The sequence below is a fragment of the Stegostoma tigrinum genome, chromosome 43 (genome assembly GCF_030684315.1).
Source record: "Stegostoma tigrinum isolate sSteTig4 chromosome 43, sSteTig4.hap1, whole genome shotgun sequence".
Classification (NCBI taxonomy): domain Eukaryota; kingdom Metazoa; phylum Chordata; class Chondrichthyes; order Orectolobiformes; family Stegostomatidae; genus Stegostoma; species Stegostoma tigrinum.
This window is the reverse complement of record NC_081396.1, coordinates 8,882,320-8,897,727: the sequence shown is the minus strand read 5'-3', so window position 1 is coordinate 8,897,727 and position 15,408 is coordinate 8,882,320. Positions and strand designations below refer to the sequence as shown.

At 48.0% G+C, this 15,408-nt stretch overlaps 1 protein-coding gene across 1 annotated transcript in view; it reads left to right on the top strand.

The window, feature by feature from the left end:
* The first annotated feature begins 4,652 nt into the window (after positions 1-4,652).
* Positions 4,653-15,408, top strand: part of LOC125449062 (uncharacterized) — an 80,476-nt gene continuing 69,720 nt past the window's right edge. Inside the window, 5 exon segments of the mRNA XM_059641834.1 lie at positions 4,653-5,125; positions 5,215-6,166; positions 8,073-8,128; positions 10,961-10,979; positions 15,113-15,252. Of these exon segments, the coding sequence (XP_059497817.1) occupies positions 5,299-6,166; positions 8,073-8,128; positions 10,961-10,979; positions 15,113-15,252 (1,083 nt within the window). The 5' untranslated portion in view covers positions 4,653-5,125; positions 5,215-5,298.

Below are 15,408 nucleotides of genomic sequence, written 5' to 3'. Positions count from 1 at the left end.
GGCCAGACCTGAACTGTGGGAAAGTTGTGGGCTTGCCTGGTCTCAGACAGAAAAAAAACTTCCTTGTATCAACGGAATACAATGTTCATCATTTCAGATGGCACTCTTTTACAAGGAATGCCTCTTGCATGGATCAAGCTCAATAATCCACACCCAGAACCAAAGACAGTATTAATATCATGTTCCTTGACCAATCTTGACAGGCGCAACATGGTGGCTCAGTGGTTAGCACTGCAGCCTCACAGCACCAGTGACCTGGGTTCAATTCCAGCCTCAGGTGACTGTCTGTCTGGAGTTTGCACATTCTCCCCACGTCTGCGTGGATTTCCTCCAAGTGCTCTGGTTTCCTCCCACAGCCCAAAGATGTGCAGGCTAGTGGATTGACCACACTGAAATTGCCCATTGTCTTCAGGAATATGTACACTAGGTGGGTCACAGGGAAAGGGTAGGCAGACGTGTCTGGGTGGGATGCTCAGAGGGGCAGTGTGGACTTAGGCTGAAGGGCCTGTTTCCACACTGTAGGGATTCTGTGACATTACATTGGTACCAACTTTGACCATAACATCTAAATGATTGCAGATGAGAAACGGACGATGAAAAAGCAAATTAAATAATGAGCTAAAATGAAAGCAGAAAATAATAATGGGATTGGTGAATGCAAAATTAATGGAAACTGAAACAGAAAACAAAGAACACTGGTTATTAAAATTATTAGAATAAATCTGGGAGACAATCAGCTTCAAGATATTTGTCTAAGATAAATGGGTGTCATGTAACGACCACAATCTCCACAGAAAATGTCCTTCCTGTTAATTCAGAGTTGATCTATAAAGGCACACTGAGCAGGTGTATCAGTAGAGAGTCATGCTGTGTAATGAAGCATTGAACACACTCCAAGTTCTGTTGGTAAAATGAATGCATTCAACATTTTTAATTTTAAAAAACTGACAGAACTGCAGATGTTAGAAATCAGCAACAAAAATAGAAATTGCTGGAAAGTCTAAGCGTCTATGGAGAGAAATCAGATTTAACGTTTCAGGTCCAGTGACCCTTCTTCAGAACTGATGGTAGCTGGGAGAAAGTTACTTTTTATGTAGAAGATATGGTGTGGGAGGTGTAAGGAGTAAACAATAGGTGGAGATAGAGGCCAAAGAGAGAGAACAGTTAGACAGACAATGGAGTGGATAAAGGTTAAGCCAGGAGAATGAATGGTCGTTAATGGGGGCTATTAGCGGCTAACAATGGATAGCATGTAAGGGTGGCACGGTGGCTCAGTAGTTAGCACTGCAGCCTCACAGCGCCAGGGACCCGGGTTCAATTACAGCCTTGGGTAACTGTCTGCATGGAGTTTGCACATTCTCCCTGTATCTGCATGGATTTTCTTCAGGTGCTCCAGTTTCCTCCCACACTCCAAAGACGTGCAGGCTAGGTGGATTGGCCATGATAAATTGCCTGCAGTGTTCAGGGGCGTGAGGGTTTTGGGGGATGGGTCTGGGTGGGATGCTTCAAGGGGCGGTGTGGACCTGTTGGATCGAAGGGCCTGTTTCCACACTGTAGGGAATCTAACCTAATAGCAGACCATGTGTTCACAAGATCTGGTGTGTGGAGGTTGGGGTGAAGACATGGGCAAAGGTGCCTCAAGCCCAAAAATTGTTGAACTCGATATATAGTCCAGAAAGCTGTAGAGTTCCCAAGTAGAAAATGAGATGTTGTTCTTCCTGCTTGTGCTGAGCTTCGCTGGAGTACTGCAGCAAGTGTGAGACAGAGGAATTGGCCAGGGGACAAGGTAAAATGTTGAAGCTGCAAGCAACTGGAGGCCCAGGGTCTTTTCTGCAGACAGAATGTAGGTATTCCACAAAGGTGTCACTCAGTCCAGGATTCATTTCCCCAATGTAAAAGAGACCACATTGTGATCAGCGAATGCAGTAGATTCGAATGAGTGAAGTGCAGGTTAAGAGCGGGAAGACGCGTATCGACCCCTTTGACAGTGAGGAGGGAGGAAATAAGCAGGTAGATGTTACAGCTTCCGTGGTTGCAGGGTAAGGTGCAGTCGGGCTGTTGGGATGGGTTGGGGGGTGTGGATCAGGAGTAAATGAGGAATGGACCAAGATGTCCAGAAGGGAACGGTCCTTGTGGAAGGCTGACAAGGGAGCGGAGGGGAATATGTACCTGGTGATGACATCCTGCTGGAGGTGGCAGAGCTGAATGCTGATGAGCCTTTGGATGTGGATGCTGGTTGGATGCTAGGTGAGGATAAGGGGGGCGATATCGCTGTTGTGGGAGGGATGTGAGAGGGTTAGGGCCGATACATGGGAGATGCATTGGACCCAGCTGTCAACTACGGTGCTGGGGAATCCTCGGTTGAGGGAAAAGGTTGACATTTCAGGCACCCCGTTGTCAAAATTGGCAGCATCAGGACAGAGGAGCTATGAGAATGGAATAGTTTTTTTAGAGGATGCAGGGAGTGAGGTAATTGTGCGAGTTGGTTGGCTTGTAGAGGCTATTAAGGGCCAGCTGATCCCCAGAAATGGAAACAAAGATAGTGTCATACAGTAATACAGCATGGAAACAGGCCCTTTCACCCAAGCTGGTCCATGCTGACCATGGTGCTCACTCAGCTAGTTCCAACTCCCCACATTTAGTCAATATCCCTCTAAACCCTTCCCATCCATGTACCTATCCTTTTAAATGTTGGCTCAGCCACTTTCTCTGGCATCCCATTCCATATGTGCACTACTCTCTGTATGAAGAAGTTGCCCCTCAGGTCCTTCTTAAATCTTTCCCCTCTCACTTTAAACCTATGCCCTCTAGTTTTCAATCTCTCATCCCTGGGAAAAAGACTCCATCCTATCTACGCCCCTCATGATTTTATACACCTCAATAAGGTCACCCCTTTTCAATAAGGTCACCCCTCATTCTCCTACATTCCAAGGAATAAAGTCCTGGCCAACCTCTCCCTATAACTCAGGCCTACGAGTCCTGGCAACATCCCCACAAATCTTATTTGCACACTCTTTTTTAAAACTATGTCTTTCTTATAACAAGGTGACAAAAAGTGTATACAATACTCCAACAACATCTTATACAACTGTAACTTACCTCCCCACTCCTGTACTCAATGCCTCAAGTGGTGAAGGCCAGCATGCGCAGTACCTTCTTTACCACCCTGGCCACCTATGACACCGCTTTCAACGATGTATGTACTTGTGCTCCCAGGTCCTCCTGTTCCACTACACACCTCAGGACCTTACCATTTACTGTATACATCCTACCTTGGTTTGACTTTCCAAAGTGCAACACCTCACACATATCTGTATGAATTGTATTGGAAAATCCTCAGCCCACTTCCCTATCTGATCAACATCCCTCTGTAGTTTTTGTATCTTGCACAAAATTATTAATCACGCCTTGTACATTCACATCCAGATCATTTATGTAAATATCAAATAACAAAGGTCCCAGCATGGGTCCCTCTGGCACACCGCAAGTTATAGGCCACCATCCCTGAAATAGCCTTCAACTATCACCTTCTGCTTCCTACCATCAAGCCAATTTTGAATCCAATTAGCTAGCTCTCTCTGGATCCCATGCGACCTAACTTTCATGACTAGTCCGCCAGGCGGGATCTTGTCAAAGGCTTTACTAAAGTCTATATAGACAACATTCACTGCCCAACCCTCATCCATCCTCTTAGTTACTCTCGAAGTTGTTGAGGAAGGGGAGGAGAAGTGGTTAGCAATCATCTGGGGCCCAGGTTCAATTCCAGCCTTGGGTGACTGTCTGTCTGAAGTTTGCATGTCCTCCTAGTGTCTACGTGGGTTTCCTCTGGGCACTCCAGTTTCCTCCCACAGTCCAAAGATGTGCATGTTAGGTGGATGGGACACGACAAATTGCCTGTAGTGTCCAGTGGTGTGCAGGTTAAGTGGGTTAGAGATGGTAAATGTGGAGCTGTGGGAATAGTTTGGGGGATCTGGGTTTGGGTGGCATGCTTTTCAGAGGGTTGCTGCTGACTCAATGGGCCGAATGGGCTCTTTCCACACTGTAGGGATTCTATGAGTCAGCGATGGACCAGATGAAGGTGAGAGTGAGGTGGAAAATGGAAGCGAAATTGACAAACATTTCCAATTCCAGATGAGAGAGAGAAGCAGCATCAATGCTACCATCGATATCCTGGAGAATGAGTTGAGGCTGGGGCATTTTTTAAATTTTATGTAAATTGGGCAACTCTGTCAGATCAAGTTGGAGACACAAGGAGAGACTATTTTAAAGTGGGGAATGTTAACGGTGATGCGAACTGTCGCAGGAACTTTTTACGATGTTTAAGGTGTTATACGAATGCAGGCTATTGTTAGAGATAGTAGGAACTGCCGATGCTGCAGAATCTGAGATAACAAGGTGTAGAGCTGGATGAAAATTCTGAGGAAGGGTCCAGACCCGAAACGTTAACCTTCCTGCTCCTCCGATGCTGCTTGGCCTGCTGTGTACATCCAGCTCTACACCTTGTTACCTGCACACTATTGTTATTGTTTTACAGTCTGAACTGTGCTCCGTCGGCCAACCTGAACTGAACCCCAACATTCCCCGCGGTGAAAGCCCCCCTATCCACAAACCGGAGAGCAGTGCGCAGGCGTGTTCCCGGCCTGTGTACGGAGCATGCGCGGACTTGCCAATGGTGGTCGGTGGCTGTTTTCTGCCTTCAGTACGAAGTCGGTGAGAATGAGGCGCGGTGGAGGGAGCGATAGACCAGGCAGTTGGATGCAGAAGTTTCACGAACATTTTGCGTGAACCGCAATCCCTGAATGTGAACGTCCTGCTACCCCGTCTGCGCCGAACCGGACAAAGGCTCCAGGCTTCCTCCCAGTAACAGGCCCGAGGACGTGGCCACCATCTTTATTGGGGGCACACGACACGACCACGCATGCGCAACTGCTATATTTGTAGGGTGTATGTCCAGCAGTCTCAGTTTGAGTGTTCCTCTCTCTTCTAGTGAGGTCGGTGCCTTGTGTAGGTTCAGACCTTGTAGCATGTTCCCTTACCTGAAAGATACTAGTTGGACTTTTATTACAGTCCAGTAGTTTTCATCGTCATTTTTTTCCCCATCAGTGCCGGCTTTACAAATTACAAGGTTCATTTCAGTTCAGTTTCACAATCTGCTATTGTGTTTCTGTTGGTTCTCTCTGATTCCCTTCTGTTCTATTTTACTTAACTTTACAGGTAAGGAGAAGTGGTGGATTTACAGTCTGGAAACTGACAGAGTCGCTCAATTTAACATCAACAGAATAACGTTGGATTTTGAAAATGGAAGGAAAAAGCACTACTCACAGTGGGGAGAAACCACATAGGTGTTCTGCCTGTGGACGAGCCTTCCGCCAATTATTTGGTCTGTCGGAACATAAATGTAGGAACAACAAGGAGAAACCATGGAAGTGTGGGGACTGTGGGAAGGGATTCAGCTCCCCTTCAAATCTTGAAACACATCGACGCATTCACACTGGGGAGAGGCCATTCACCTGCTCCGATTGTGGGGAGGGATTCACTCAGTTATCCCACCTGCTGACACACCAACGAGTGCACACTGGAGAGAGGCCATTCACTTGTTCCGAGTGTGGAAAAGGATTCACTCAGTCATCCCATTTGCTAACACATCAGCGAGTTCACACTGGGGAGAGGCCATTCACTTGCTTTGTATGTGGGAAGGGATTCACTCAGTTATCCCTGCTGCAAAGACACCAGCGAGTTCACACTGGAGAGAGACCATTCAGTTGCTCTGAGTGTGGGAAAGGATTCATTCAGTTATCCCACCTGCTAAGACACCAGCGAGGTCACTCTGGCGAGAGGCCATTCACCTGCTCTGAATGTGGGAAGGGATTCACTGCGTCATCCACCCTGATGGTGCACCAGCGTGTTCATACTGAGGAGACTCCGTTCAAGTGCTCTCACTGTGGAACTGGCTTCAAGCACTCATCTAACCTCACTGTACACCAGAGAGTTCATACCGGGGAGCGGCCATACACCTGCTCCATGTGTGGGAAGGGATTTACTCGGTCATCCTACCTACTGACACACCAGCGGCTTCACACTGGAGAGAGACCATTCACCTGCTCCAAGTGTGGGAAGGGATTTCCTTGTTCATCCCACCTGCTTAGACACCAGCAAGTTCACAAGTAACCACATTGGTTGGACAGTGTATTTAATTCAGAAACTATTATTTTTAATTTTGCATCATAAATATGTAGGAGCTATTGGGTAGGTAATCTGTACTTAAGTTTAAAGAACACTAGGACTGAATGAGATATATCAAGGACGCAGAGGGGAGTGAAAATTGGAATTATGCAGGATATGGTCATAATTTTTCAGTCTTCCTCACATTCAAGGTAAGATGTTAAAGGGTTAATATTTGTTCTGCTGACATGTAAGAAATTAGATGCTAAGCAGCACCGTGGGCACCTCTGTCTCGCAGACAAAATGTGGTAATCTAATTGTACTCTGCTCTCTGTAAATGTTGAACTAAGGCTAAAAAGATGAGGAACTGCCTAGTCGTACGCATTATTTTTGGGCGGCTGACCTTTGTCCCTACTGTTCGGTGATTAAGTTACGTACTATCACTGTTGCATGTGACTGTGGGGGAGTAAAAATTGTATCTTGCATACATAACTGACAGTGATGTGAAATCCTATATAAAGTGAGGACGGTTCCCTTACTAGCGAGCATCATTTGACACGGCTGCGCAAGCCCCGCGCAGATTGTTAAGTGATCCTCCAAAAGCTTGTACTTGCCTAAATAAACTGTGGCTGTTCACAGAAGTCGGCGTATTGCATTTGTATCAAGTGGGTAGGAATCTCCTGAAAGGGAACACCTCAAAGGGTGGTGCCAGAGGACTGAAGAATTGTAAATGTTATGCCTTTGTTGTAAAAATAATTGTGCAAAGATAAACCTTGCAGCTACAGCCCAGTCAGGTTCATTTTGTTAGTTGAGAAACTTCTAGAAACAATAAGTTGGGATGTTATTAATAACAGTATGGACAATTACAGGATAATTCGGGAGAGTTATTGATTACGTAAGGCAAAAGTCTGAAGGTGTTGATATGATATATAGACTTAAAGGGCATTTGATACATTGCCACACAACAGGCTTGGGCACAAAGTCGGAGCTTGTGCAATAAAAGAGGCATCAGCAAAGAGGAGACAGAAGTAACTGAGCGACAGGAAACAAATCAGTGTTTCTTGGATGTTTTAGAAGCTGGAGGAATGTTTGTCATAGAGTTCTTTAGGGGTCAGTGTGTGCAGTTCCTTTTCTACATATATGTTGTCACAATTGGATTAGAAAATGACTTTAATGCATAAACAAATATTTAGTGATTGTTGGGCCATTCACTGAGCTTTAAAAACAGTATTGGCTGCCGAAATCACATGATAAACCCTCACAATAACCTTCCAGAAATTTCTTCAGAACTTGAAGTCAAGTACCTCCTGACGGGATCGGAATGTTAAACTGTTATAAATTGTCACAGAGACAGCTTGTCTACAAAGGAAACCATCAACTCAAAAGAACGGCAACTCAGTCCTCTGTCGTAAGAAGATTTTAATGGCTCCACTAAACACGGAGAATGTGCCACAGATGCTTTTTTAACTATTTGCAATGAAGGTTGTTGTCTCAAAGTGTTCCCCTCCCACCTGCAGCCATCCTTCTGAAAAGAAGAGACATGCTCACATGACTCCCAAAGTGTGGAACTTAACTACCTCCTACAATTTTGAAACTGCTGCCAATAAACATTATTTTAAAATGTCAGCACTTGATATCAAGATCTCTAAGTCCAAGCAATAAAGGTCTTTTGCATGTAAAAAGCGACCAGAGATCTGTATTTGAGCTCCCTGCAAGTCAGAACCATGTAACCAACTCCTTTCACCACAAAGGTGAAATAAAATTTACACTTCAGCAATCTTTGTCAGATGACGACATATGAAGGAATTTTAATGGGAAGAAACTGACTATGGTTCCTGAACTGCAGGCTGGCCAGTTAACCACTCCCACATAGGAACTGCAGACTGCTAACTCCGGCTTTACGCTTTTAGACTCTTATCATAAAAGCACAAACATTGATAAACTGCTGTTCCTCATGTTTTCACATGTAACTTGTTGCTAACTGACAAATGTTTTTATTCTTTTTGATTTGTATTTCTCATTGCTTGTTTATGAAATGTGCCTTTGTTGTGAGTAATAAGCCACACTATACATCTAAGACAGTGTCAAATAAACCCTACATCGAGTTTAACTTTACAATAGTGTTGTTACAGCAGAGGAAGAGGTAAAATATGTCACTTCTGCTTAAGAACTGGGTAAAGTAGTAAACTAACGTTTTGCTTATAGACAAGCCGTTTAAAACATGGAGAGAGAGTTTCAAAACCTGCAATCCGTTCAAAAATATGGGATAACAAGGTGTAGAGCTGGATGAACACTGTAGGCCAAGCAGCATCATAGGGGCAGGAAAGCTGATGTTGCAGGCCTAGACCCTCCTTCAGAAATGGGGAGGGGGGTTCTGAAATAAATAGGGAGATATGGGGAGGCGGATAGAAGATGGAAAGAGGAGAGGATAGGTGGAGAGGAGACAGACCGATCCACTGAGGTTTTTCCGGAGAGAGGAGGGTAACTTCTTCAGGGTAGGCATCCTTACAAGAGGCTTCGCAGCGGGGTTAAAATTGTTTCAGAGATAGTTGGAACTGCAGATGCTGGAGAATGTGAGATAACAAGGTGTCAAGCTGGATGAACACTGCAGACCACTGAAACAATTTTAACTTACACCTGGAGCATACATTTTTCCCTTCTAAGGCATACACACACCTTGGAGAAATGTCAAAGGATTATGTCCAAGTTCTCTATGTGTTCTTGGAGATAATAAGAACAGCAGATGCTGGAGTCAGGGAGAACACGGTGTGGAGCTGGAGGAACATAGCAGGCCAGGCAGCATCAGAGGAGCAGGAAAGCTGGTGTTTTGGGTCGGGACCCTTCTTCAGAAATGGGGTCATCCCTAGAAAAGGCTTCACAGTGGGCTTATAACTCACTCAGACATAGTAAGGACCACTGATGCTGGAGTTCAGAAGAATTTCTGAAGAAGGGTCCCAACCTGAAACATCAGCTTTCCTGCTCTTCTGATGCTGCCTGGCCTGCTGTGTTCCTCCAGCTCCACACTGTGTTACCTCTCTGTGCTCTTTACCGGTCTTTCCTGCTATTAACATGTCATCCAAATAAATGATGACCTGGGTAGACCTTGCAAAATGTTCTCCATTATCCGCTGAATATGGTACAGGCCAATGATACCCTAAATACCAGTCTCGTATATTGGTACAAACCCTGATGGGATGCCTCATGTGACTGCAATAGCAGCTACACGTGATTCAAGTCCAGCTTGACGAAGGACAGTGCTCCACACCACCCTGGCCGCCCCCATATCTCCCAATGCCAGCTTTGCATATACTTCCTCTATGTGAGGGATTGTGTTTTTATCCAACTGCAAGAAATGTTTCACCAGTTGTTTAAAATCTCCACAAAGGTGAACCAAAGGCATCAGACTTCGCAATCGGCATGGCCAGTGCTGCCCAGCCCACAAACTAGCCTGGTTTGATGATTCCTTCGCTTTCCAGTCTCCTGATTTCTGCCTCTACTTTTGCGCCGAAGGCAAATAGCACCAGGTGGGCCTTGCAGAATTGTAGAGTTGTTTCCTGCTCAACACACAAGGTGGTTTTGGCTCCTCTGATGGTCCCTACACTTTCCTGAAAATCTTCTGGACATTTAATTAGGGCTTCACTCAGGCAGTCATTATCTAATTGAAAAATGTTGAGCCGATCAAGGTGAACCTTTCTCAACCAATTTTGCCCCTCAGGCTTGGACCCAATAATTCTACTACATTCAGTGGTAACTGAGTCAACTGCTTCTCAGATGAGACCAGAACCAAAAAGTTGTACCCCTAATCTTTAGAACTCTCTCAGTATAGACTCTTAGCCGAACCAAGATCTTGCACAAACTTAAAGGTTGGGGTGTAAATCGAATTTTGTTAAAGACTGGTTCTGCGACCCCGGCTCACCACACCAACGTCCATTAGAACCAGATGACCATTTTGATTGATTCTGACTTGGATGTTGCTAAGCAATTTAACTGTTCGAAATCAGATAAAGGTGAACTTTGCAGAGTGTGTAATCTCCTGGAGACTGGCCTACGAGTTCTCTTACTCAATTAAGGCCTGGTGGGTCTCTTGCTGTCTCAAGTCCACATTGGAGCTGTGACCACAGTGGTTTGCTGGCCCGGATCTTGTGTTAACTGTTTGGCAGAGACTTAGCTTTGTTTTGGGGTTTGGCTGTGGGCCGACCTACAGTCCCTCTGTTCAGGCTGTGTCCTGAATGAGGCTATGCAATTGTTTTCACTCGGGCGGTGTTCCCCCAGGCTCAGTCAGCCTGATAAGGGTGCCCGCTTCCATTGGCATACCCTGCAATGCATATGCTCCACTTGCTGCACTTTCTAATGACAAAACCAGTTGTAATGCCTGTTCGATGTCCTGTTAGTCTTCAGCTAGTAGGTGCTTTTGCATGGTTACATCATTAATCACATATGCCAAACGGTCTCTCTCAGCATCTCATTTCAATGCAAATCAAAGTCACATGCCTCTGCCAGTTATCTTAACCTTGCCAAAAAATGCCAACGCAGATCCCCCTGTTTCTTAACCTTGCCAAAAAATGCCAATGCCGATTTCCCCTGTTCCTTGAACTGCTGAGTAAAACTGAAAGCACCTCAGAATTAGACAAGGCTCAAGATCACAGCACTCCTTAACCAAATCTGTCAACTCATCAACGGTTTAGCATCTGGTGCCTCAGGAAAAGATAGGCTCCTAATAACCGAAAGGACTGTGGATCCACAAGCTATCAGGTGAATTATGCATTGCTTTTCATTTGCCCCAATTTCCATTTACTAGGACCAGTCTTCAACGGCAGGTTTGACCAAGTCAAGCTTTCCAAATTATGGAACAATGTTCGGAAGTGCTTAGCCCAATCCAAAGACAACGATTGTGAGCAAATTTCTTCAGGAGAATTTTTTTCCCTCTTTTCACCAATGAAATAACTCCACAGAGGCCTGTACCCTGTCACCCCTAATTTACACATGCATAGTACTTAACACTAATCCAGGTTCCTCACAGCCAGCTCTCAGAGCGGACAGAGCCTGTAAAACTCCTGTTTATATCTGTCAGGTCACTTTTAAATCTTTCCTCTCTAACCTCAAACCAGCGCACCTCTAGTTTTAGACTCCCCTATCATGGGAAAGGAACCTCGACTATTCACCCTCATGGTTTTGTAAATCTCTATAAGGTCATCCCTCCACCTCCAATGCTCCAGGGAAAATAGCCCCAGCCTATACAGCAGCTCCCTATAGCTTGAACCTTCTAACCTTGGCAATATCTTTGCAAGTCTTTTTTCTGCACACTATCAAGTTAAACAAATCTTTCCTAAAGCAGGGAGACCAGAACTAAATGCAATATTCCAAAAGTGGCCTAACCAATGTCTTGTACAGCCGCAACATGACTTCCCAACTCCTGTACTGCACTGACCAATAAAGGCAAGCATAATGAATGCTTTCCTCACTACCCTATGTACCTGCCACTCCACTTTTGAGGAACAATGAACATATATCCCAACATCAGTTTGTTCAGCAATACTCCTCAGGACCCTACCGCTAAGTGTGTACATCGTGCCCCGATTTGCCTCAACAAAATGCAATACTTCACATTTTATTTGAGTTCCAGCTCCTCGGCCCACCTAATCAAGGTTCTGTTGTACTTTGAGATAACTTTGGGGTGGCACTGTGGTTCAGTGTATAGCACTACAGCCTCACAGCACCAGGGACCCAGGTTCGATTCCTGCCTCGGGCAACTGTCTGTGTGGAGTTTGCACATTCTCCCCGTGTCAGCGTGGGTTTCCCAAGGGTTCTCCAGTTGCCTCCCACAGTCCAAAGATGAGCAGGCTAGGTGGACTGGCCATGGTAAATTGCCCGTAGTGTTCAGAGGTGTGTGAGTTATAGGGGGATGGGTCTGGGTGGGATGGTCCAAGGGGTGGTGTGGACTTGTTGGGCCGAAGGGCCTGTTTCTACACTGTAGGGAACCTAATCTAAAGCTAAAGCAACCTTCTTCACTGTCCACAACGCCATCAGTTTTGGTGTCATGTATAAACTTAGTGCAGGTGAGATGGGTTAGACATGGGAAAGGTATCGCTGAGGATGCAAAGTCACTGTCCCCACTCCCCCACCCGACTTTGGTGCGAAGACACACCATTGCCTGACCCAACCTTCTCGAGACACTCAGAACGGCAGCAGCAACCCCAGTGGCTGCCCCTTGTTCTGGAAAAACTCAGCTAACTTCACCAACACCTTCCACCCCAACCTCAAGTTCACCTGGGCCATCTCCAACATATCCCTCACCTTCCTGGACCTCTCAGTCTCCATCTCAGGCAACCAGCTTGTAACTGATGTCCATTTCAAGCCCACTGACTCCCACAGCTACCTAGAATACACCTCTTCCCACTCACCCTCCTGCAAAAATTCCATCCCCTATTCCCAATTCCTCCGCCTCTGCTGCATCTGCTCCCACAATGAGGCATTCCACTCTCGCACATCCCAGGTGTCCAAGTTCTTCAAAGACCGCAACTTTCCCCCCACAGTGGTCGAGAACACCCGTGACCGCATCTCCCGCATTTCCCGCAACACATCCCTCACACCCCGCCCCGCCACAACCACCCAAAGAGGATACCCCTCGTCCTCACACACCACCCCACCAACCTCTGGATACAACGCATCATCCTCTGACACTTCCGCCATCTACAATCCGACCCCACCACCCAAGACATTTTTCCATCCTTGCCCTTGTCTGCTTTCCGGAGAGACCACTCTCTCCGTGACTCCCTTGTTTGCTCCACACTGCCCTCCAACCCCATCACACCTGGCACCTTCCCCTGCAACCGCAGGAAATGCTACTCTTGCCCCCACACCTCCTCCCTCACCCCTATCCCAGGCCCCAAGAAGGCTTTCCATATTAAGCAGAGGTTCACCTGCATATCTGCCAATGTGGTACACTGTATCCATTGTACCCAGTGTGGCTTCCTCTACATTGGGAAAATCAAGCGCAGGCTTGGGGACCGCTTTGCAGAACACCTCAGCTCGGTTCGCAATGAACAACTGCACCTCCCAGTCGTGAACCATTTCAACTCCCCCTCCCATTCTTGAGATGACATGTCCATCATGGGCCTCCTGCAGTGCCACAATGATGCCACCCGAAGGTTGCAGGAACAGCAACTCATATTCTGCTTGGGAACCCTGCAGCCCAATGGTATCAATGTGGACTTCACCAGCTTCAAAATCTCCCCTTCCCCCACCACATCCCAAAACCAGCCCAGTTCGTCCCCTACCCCCACTGCATCATACAACCAGCCCAGCTCATCCCCTTCCCCCACTGCATCCCAAAACCAGCCCAGCCTGTCTCTGCCTCCCCAACCTGTTCTTCCTCTCATCCATCCCTTCCTCCCACCCCAAGCCTCACCTCCATTTCCGACCTACTAACCTCATCCCACCTCCTTGACCTGTGCGTCTTCCCTGGACTGACCTATCCCCTCCCTACCTCCCCACCTATACTCTCCTCTCCACCTATCTTCTTTTCTCTCCATCTTCGGTCCACCTCCCCCTCTCTCCCTATTTATTCCAGAAGCCTCACCCCATCACCGTCTCTGATGAAGGGCCTAGGCACGAAACATCAGCTTTTGTGCTCCTGAGATGCTGCTTGGCCTGCTGTGTTCATCCAGCCTCACATTTTATTATCTTGGATTCTCCAGCATCTGCAGTTCCCATTATCTCTCAGCAAGCTTTGTCTGGATAGCGGGGGCAAAGCCGAGGGGGGAGGAAGGGACCGAAGTATCCAAGTAATGACATGGCAGGCACTTACCCCTAACCCCTTCTCCCACACTGGGGCGGGGGTGGTCTGGGGGAGGGGGGGTCACTGGTTGGACACACCCTTGCATCGAACATCCTCCGTCAGCAGCTGGAGTATCCTTTGCAGAGGACCTCCAGGGTCTTGGAGTGTACCAGGCTCCAGCAGAACATTGGGCCCACTGTGTGCCAGCGGTTCGCAAACCTGCTCCACTCCCCGCGTCACCCTCTATTTCTGGGAATGGATCAGCACAGTGAGGGTTGGGTGCCTGACAGAACGGTCAGGGAGGGAGCTCCTTTACTGCCACCATCCGGGGTGTCCTCGACCTCACTGTCCTTACTTGCAGTGCCCGGTCAGCACAGGTGCCACCTGGATTCCTTCCGGCTCTTGTAGCGTGGGCAAAAACTCAGTGGCTTCACCCCACCTCAGCCTCCAAGGTGCCAGGCCCAGTTGCAGTGGACCGTGGGGGCAAGGTGTTTCATCTTCCCCTAATCTAGCCAGGAGGGAGAGGGGTCTCCGGCAGACGCTACTTACTCATCCCTGGGCAATAGTACCAGACTCTTTCCCCCTCTGACCCCAAGGCGTGGTCCCTTCTCCTGGTTGGGGAGCAAGGGACACCTCCATTTCTCTGCTCCCACTCAACTGTCCTCCCTCTTTCCTGTCCCCCTCACGGGTTTCGGGGCCGCTGGGAGGAAACTAGGGCGGCACAGTGGTTGTCAGTGCTGCCTCACGGCGCCAGGGACCCGAGTTCGATTCCACCCTCGGGCGACTGTCTGTCTGTGTGTGTGTGTGTGTGTGTGGAGTTTGCACATTCTCCCCTCTGCCTTGCCTGCTGTGGGGTTCCTCCGGGTGCTCCGGTTTCCTCCCACAGTCCAAAGATGTGCAGGTTAGGGTGGACCGGCCGTGCTAAGTAGCCCTGTAGTGTTCAGGGATGTGTAGATTAGGCGGACGGGTCTGGGTGGGGATGCTGTGAGGGTCGGTGTGGACTTGCTGGGTGGAGGGGCCTGTTTCCACACTGAAGGTCGCCTGGGGAATCCTCCTGGGAGGCTCACCACCATCCCACTACCACCCCCCCCCCCCATAAAAAAATACTTAATCTTCCTGCGGACACTCCTCACCCCCACTGGCGTCCATACCCAAGGTAGCTCTCTCCTACAGGATCCGAGGGGCAGCATGAGGACGGGGCAGCGGTGCCCGCAGGGCAGTTCCTCCGGGCAAAACACATGGCTTGGCAGCACCCTCGCACTCAGTCGCCAAAGTGCGCTACCCAGTGCCACGCCTGCCCGAGCTGGATGCGGGTTGGTGGGGTGGGGTAGCTCAGATGGGACGTTCGGCAAAATGACAACCCAGACCCCACCGCCCTGAGCAACCATCTCTGGAGGGCAGACAGGCAAGAAAGGTCCCACCCGCGGGCAAGCCCCTTCTCCGGGGCGCGGTGCACTGCCCACTCAGGG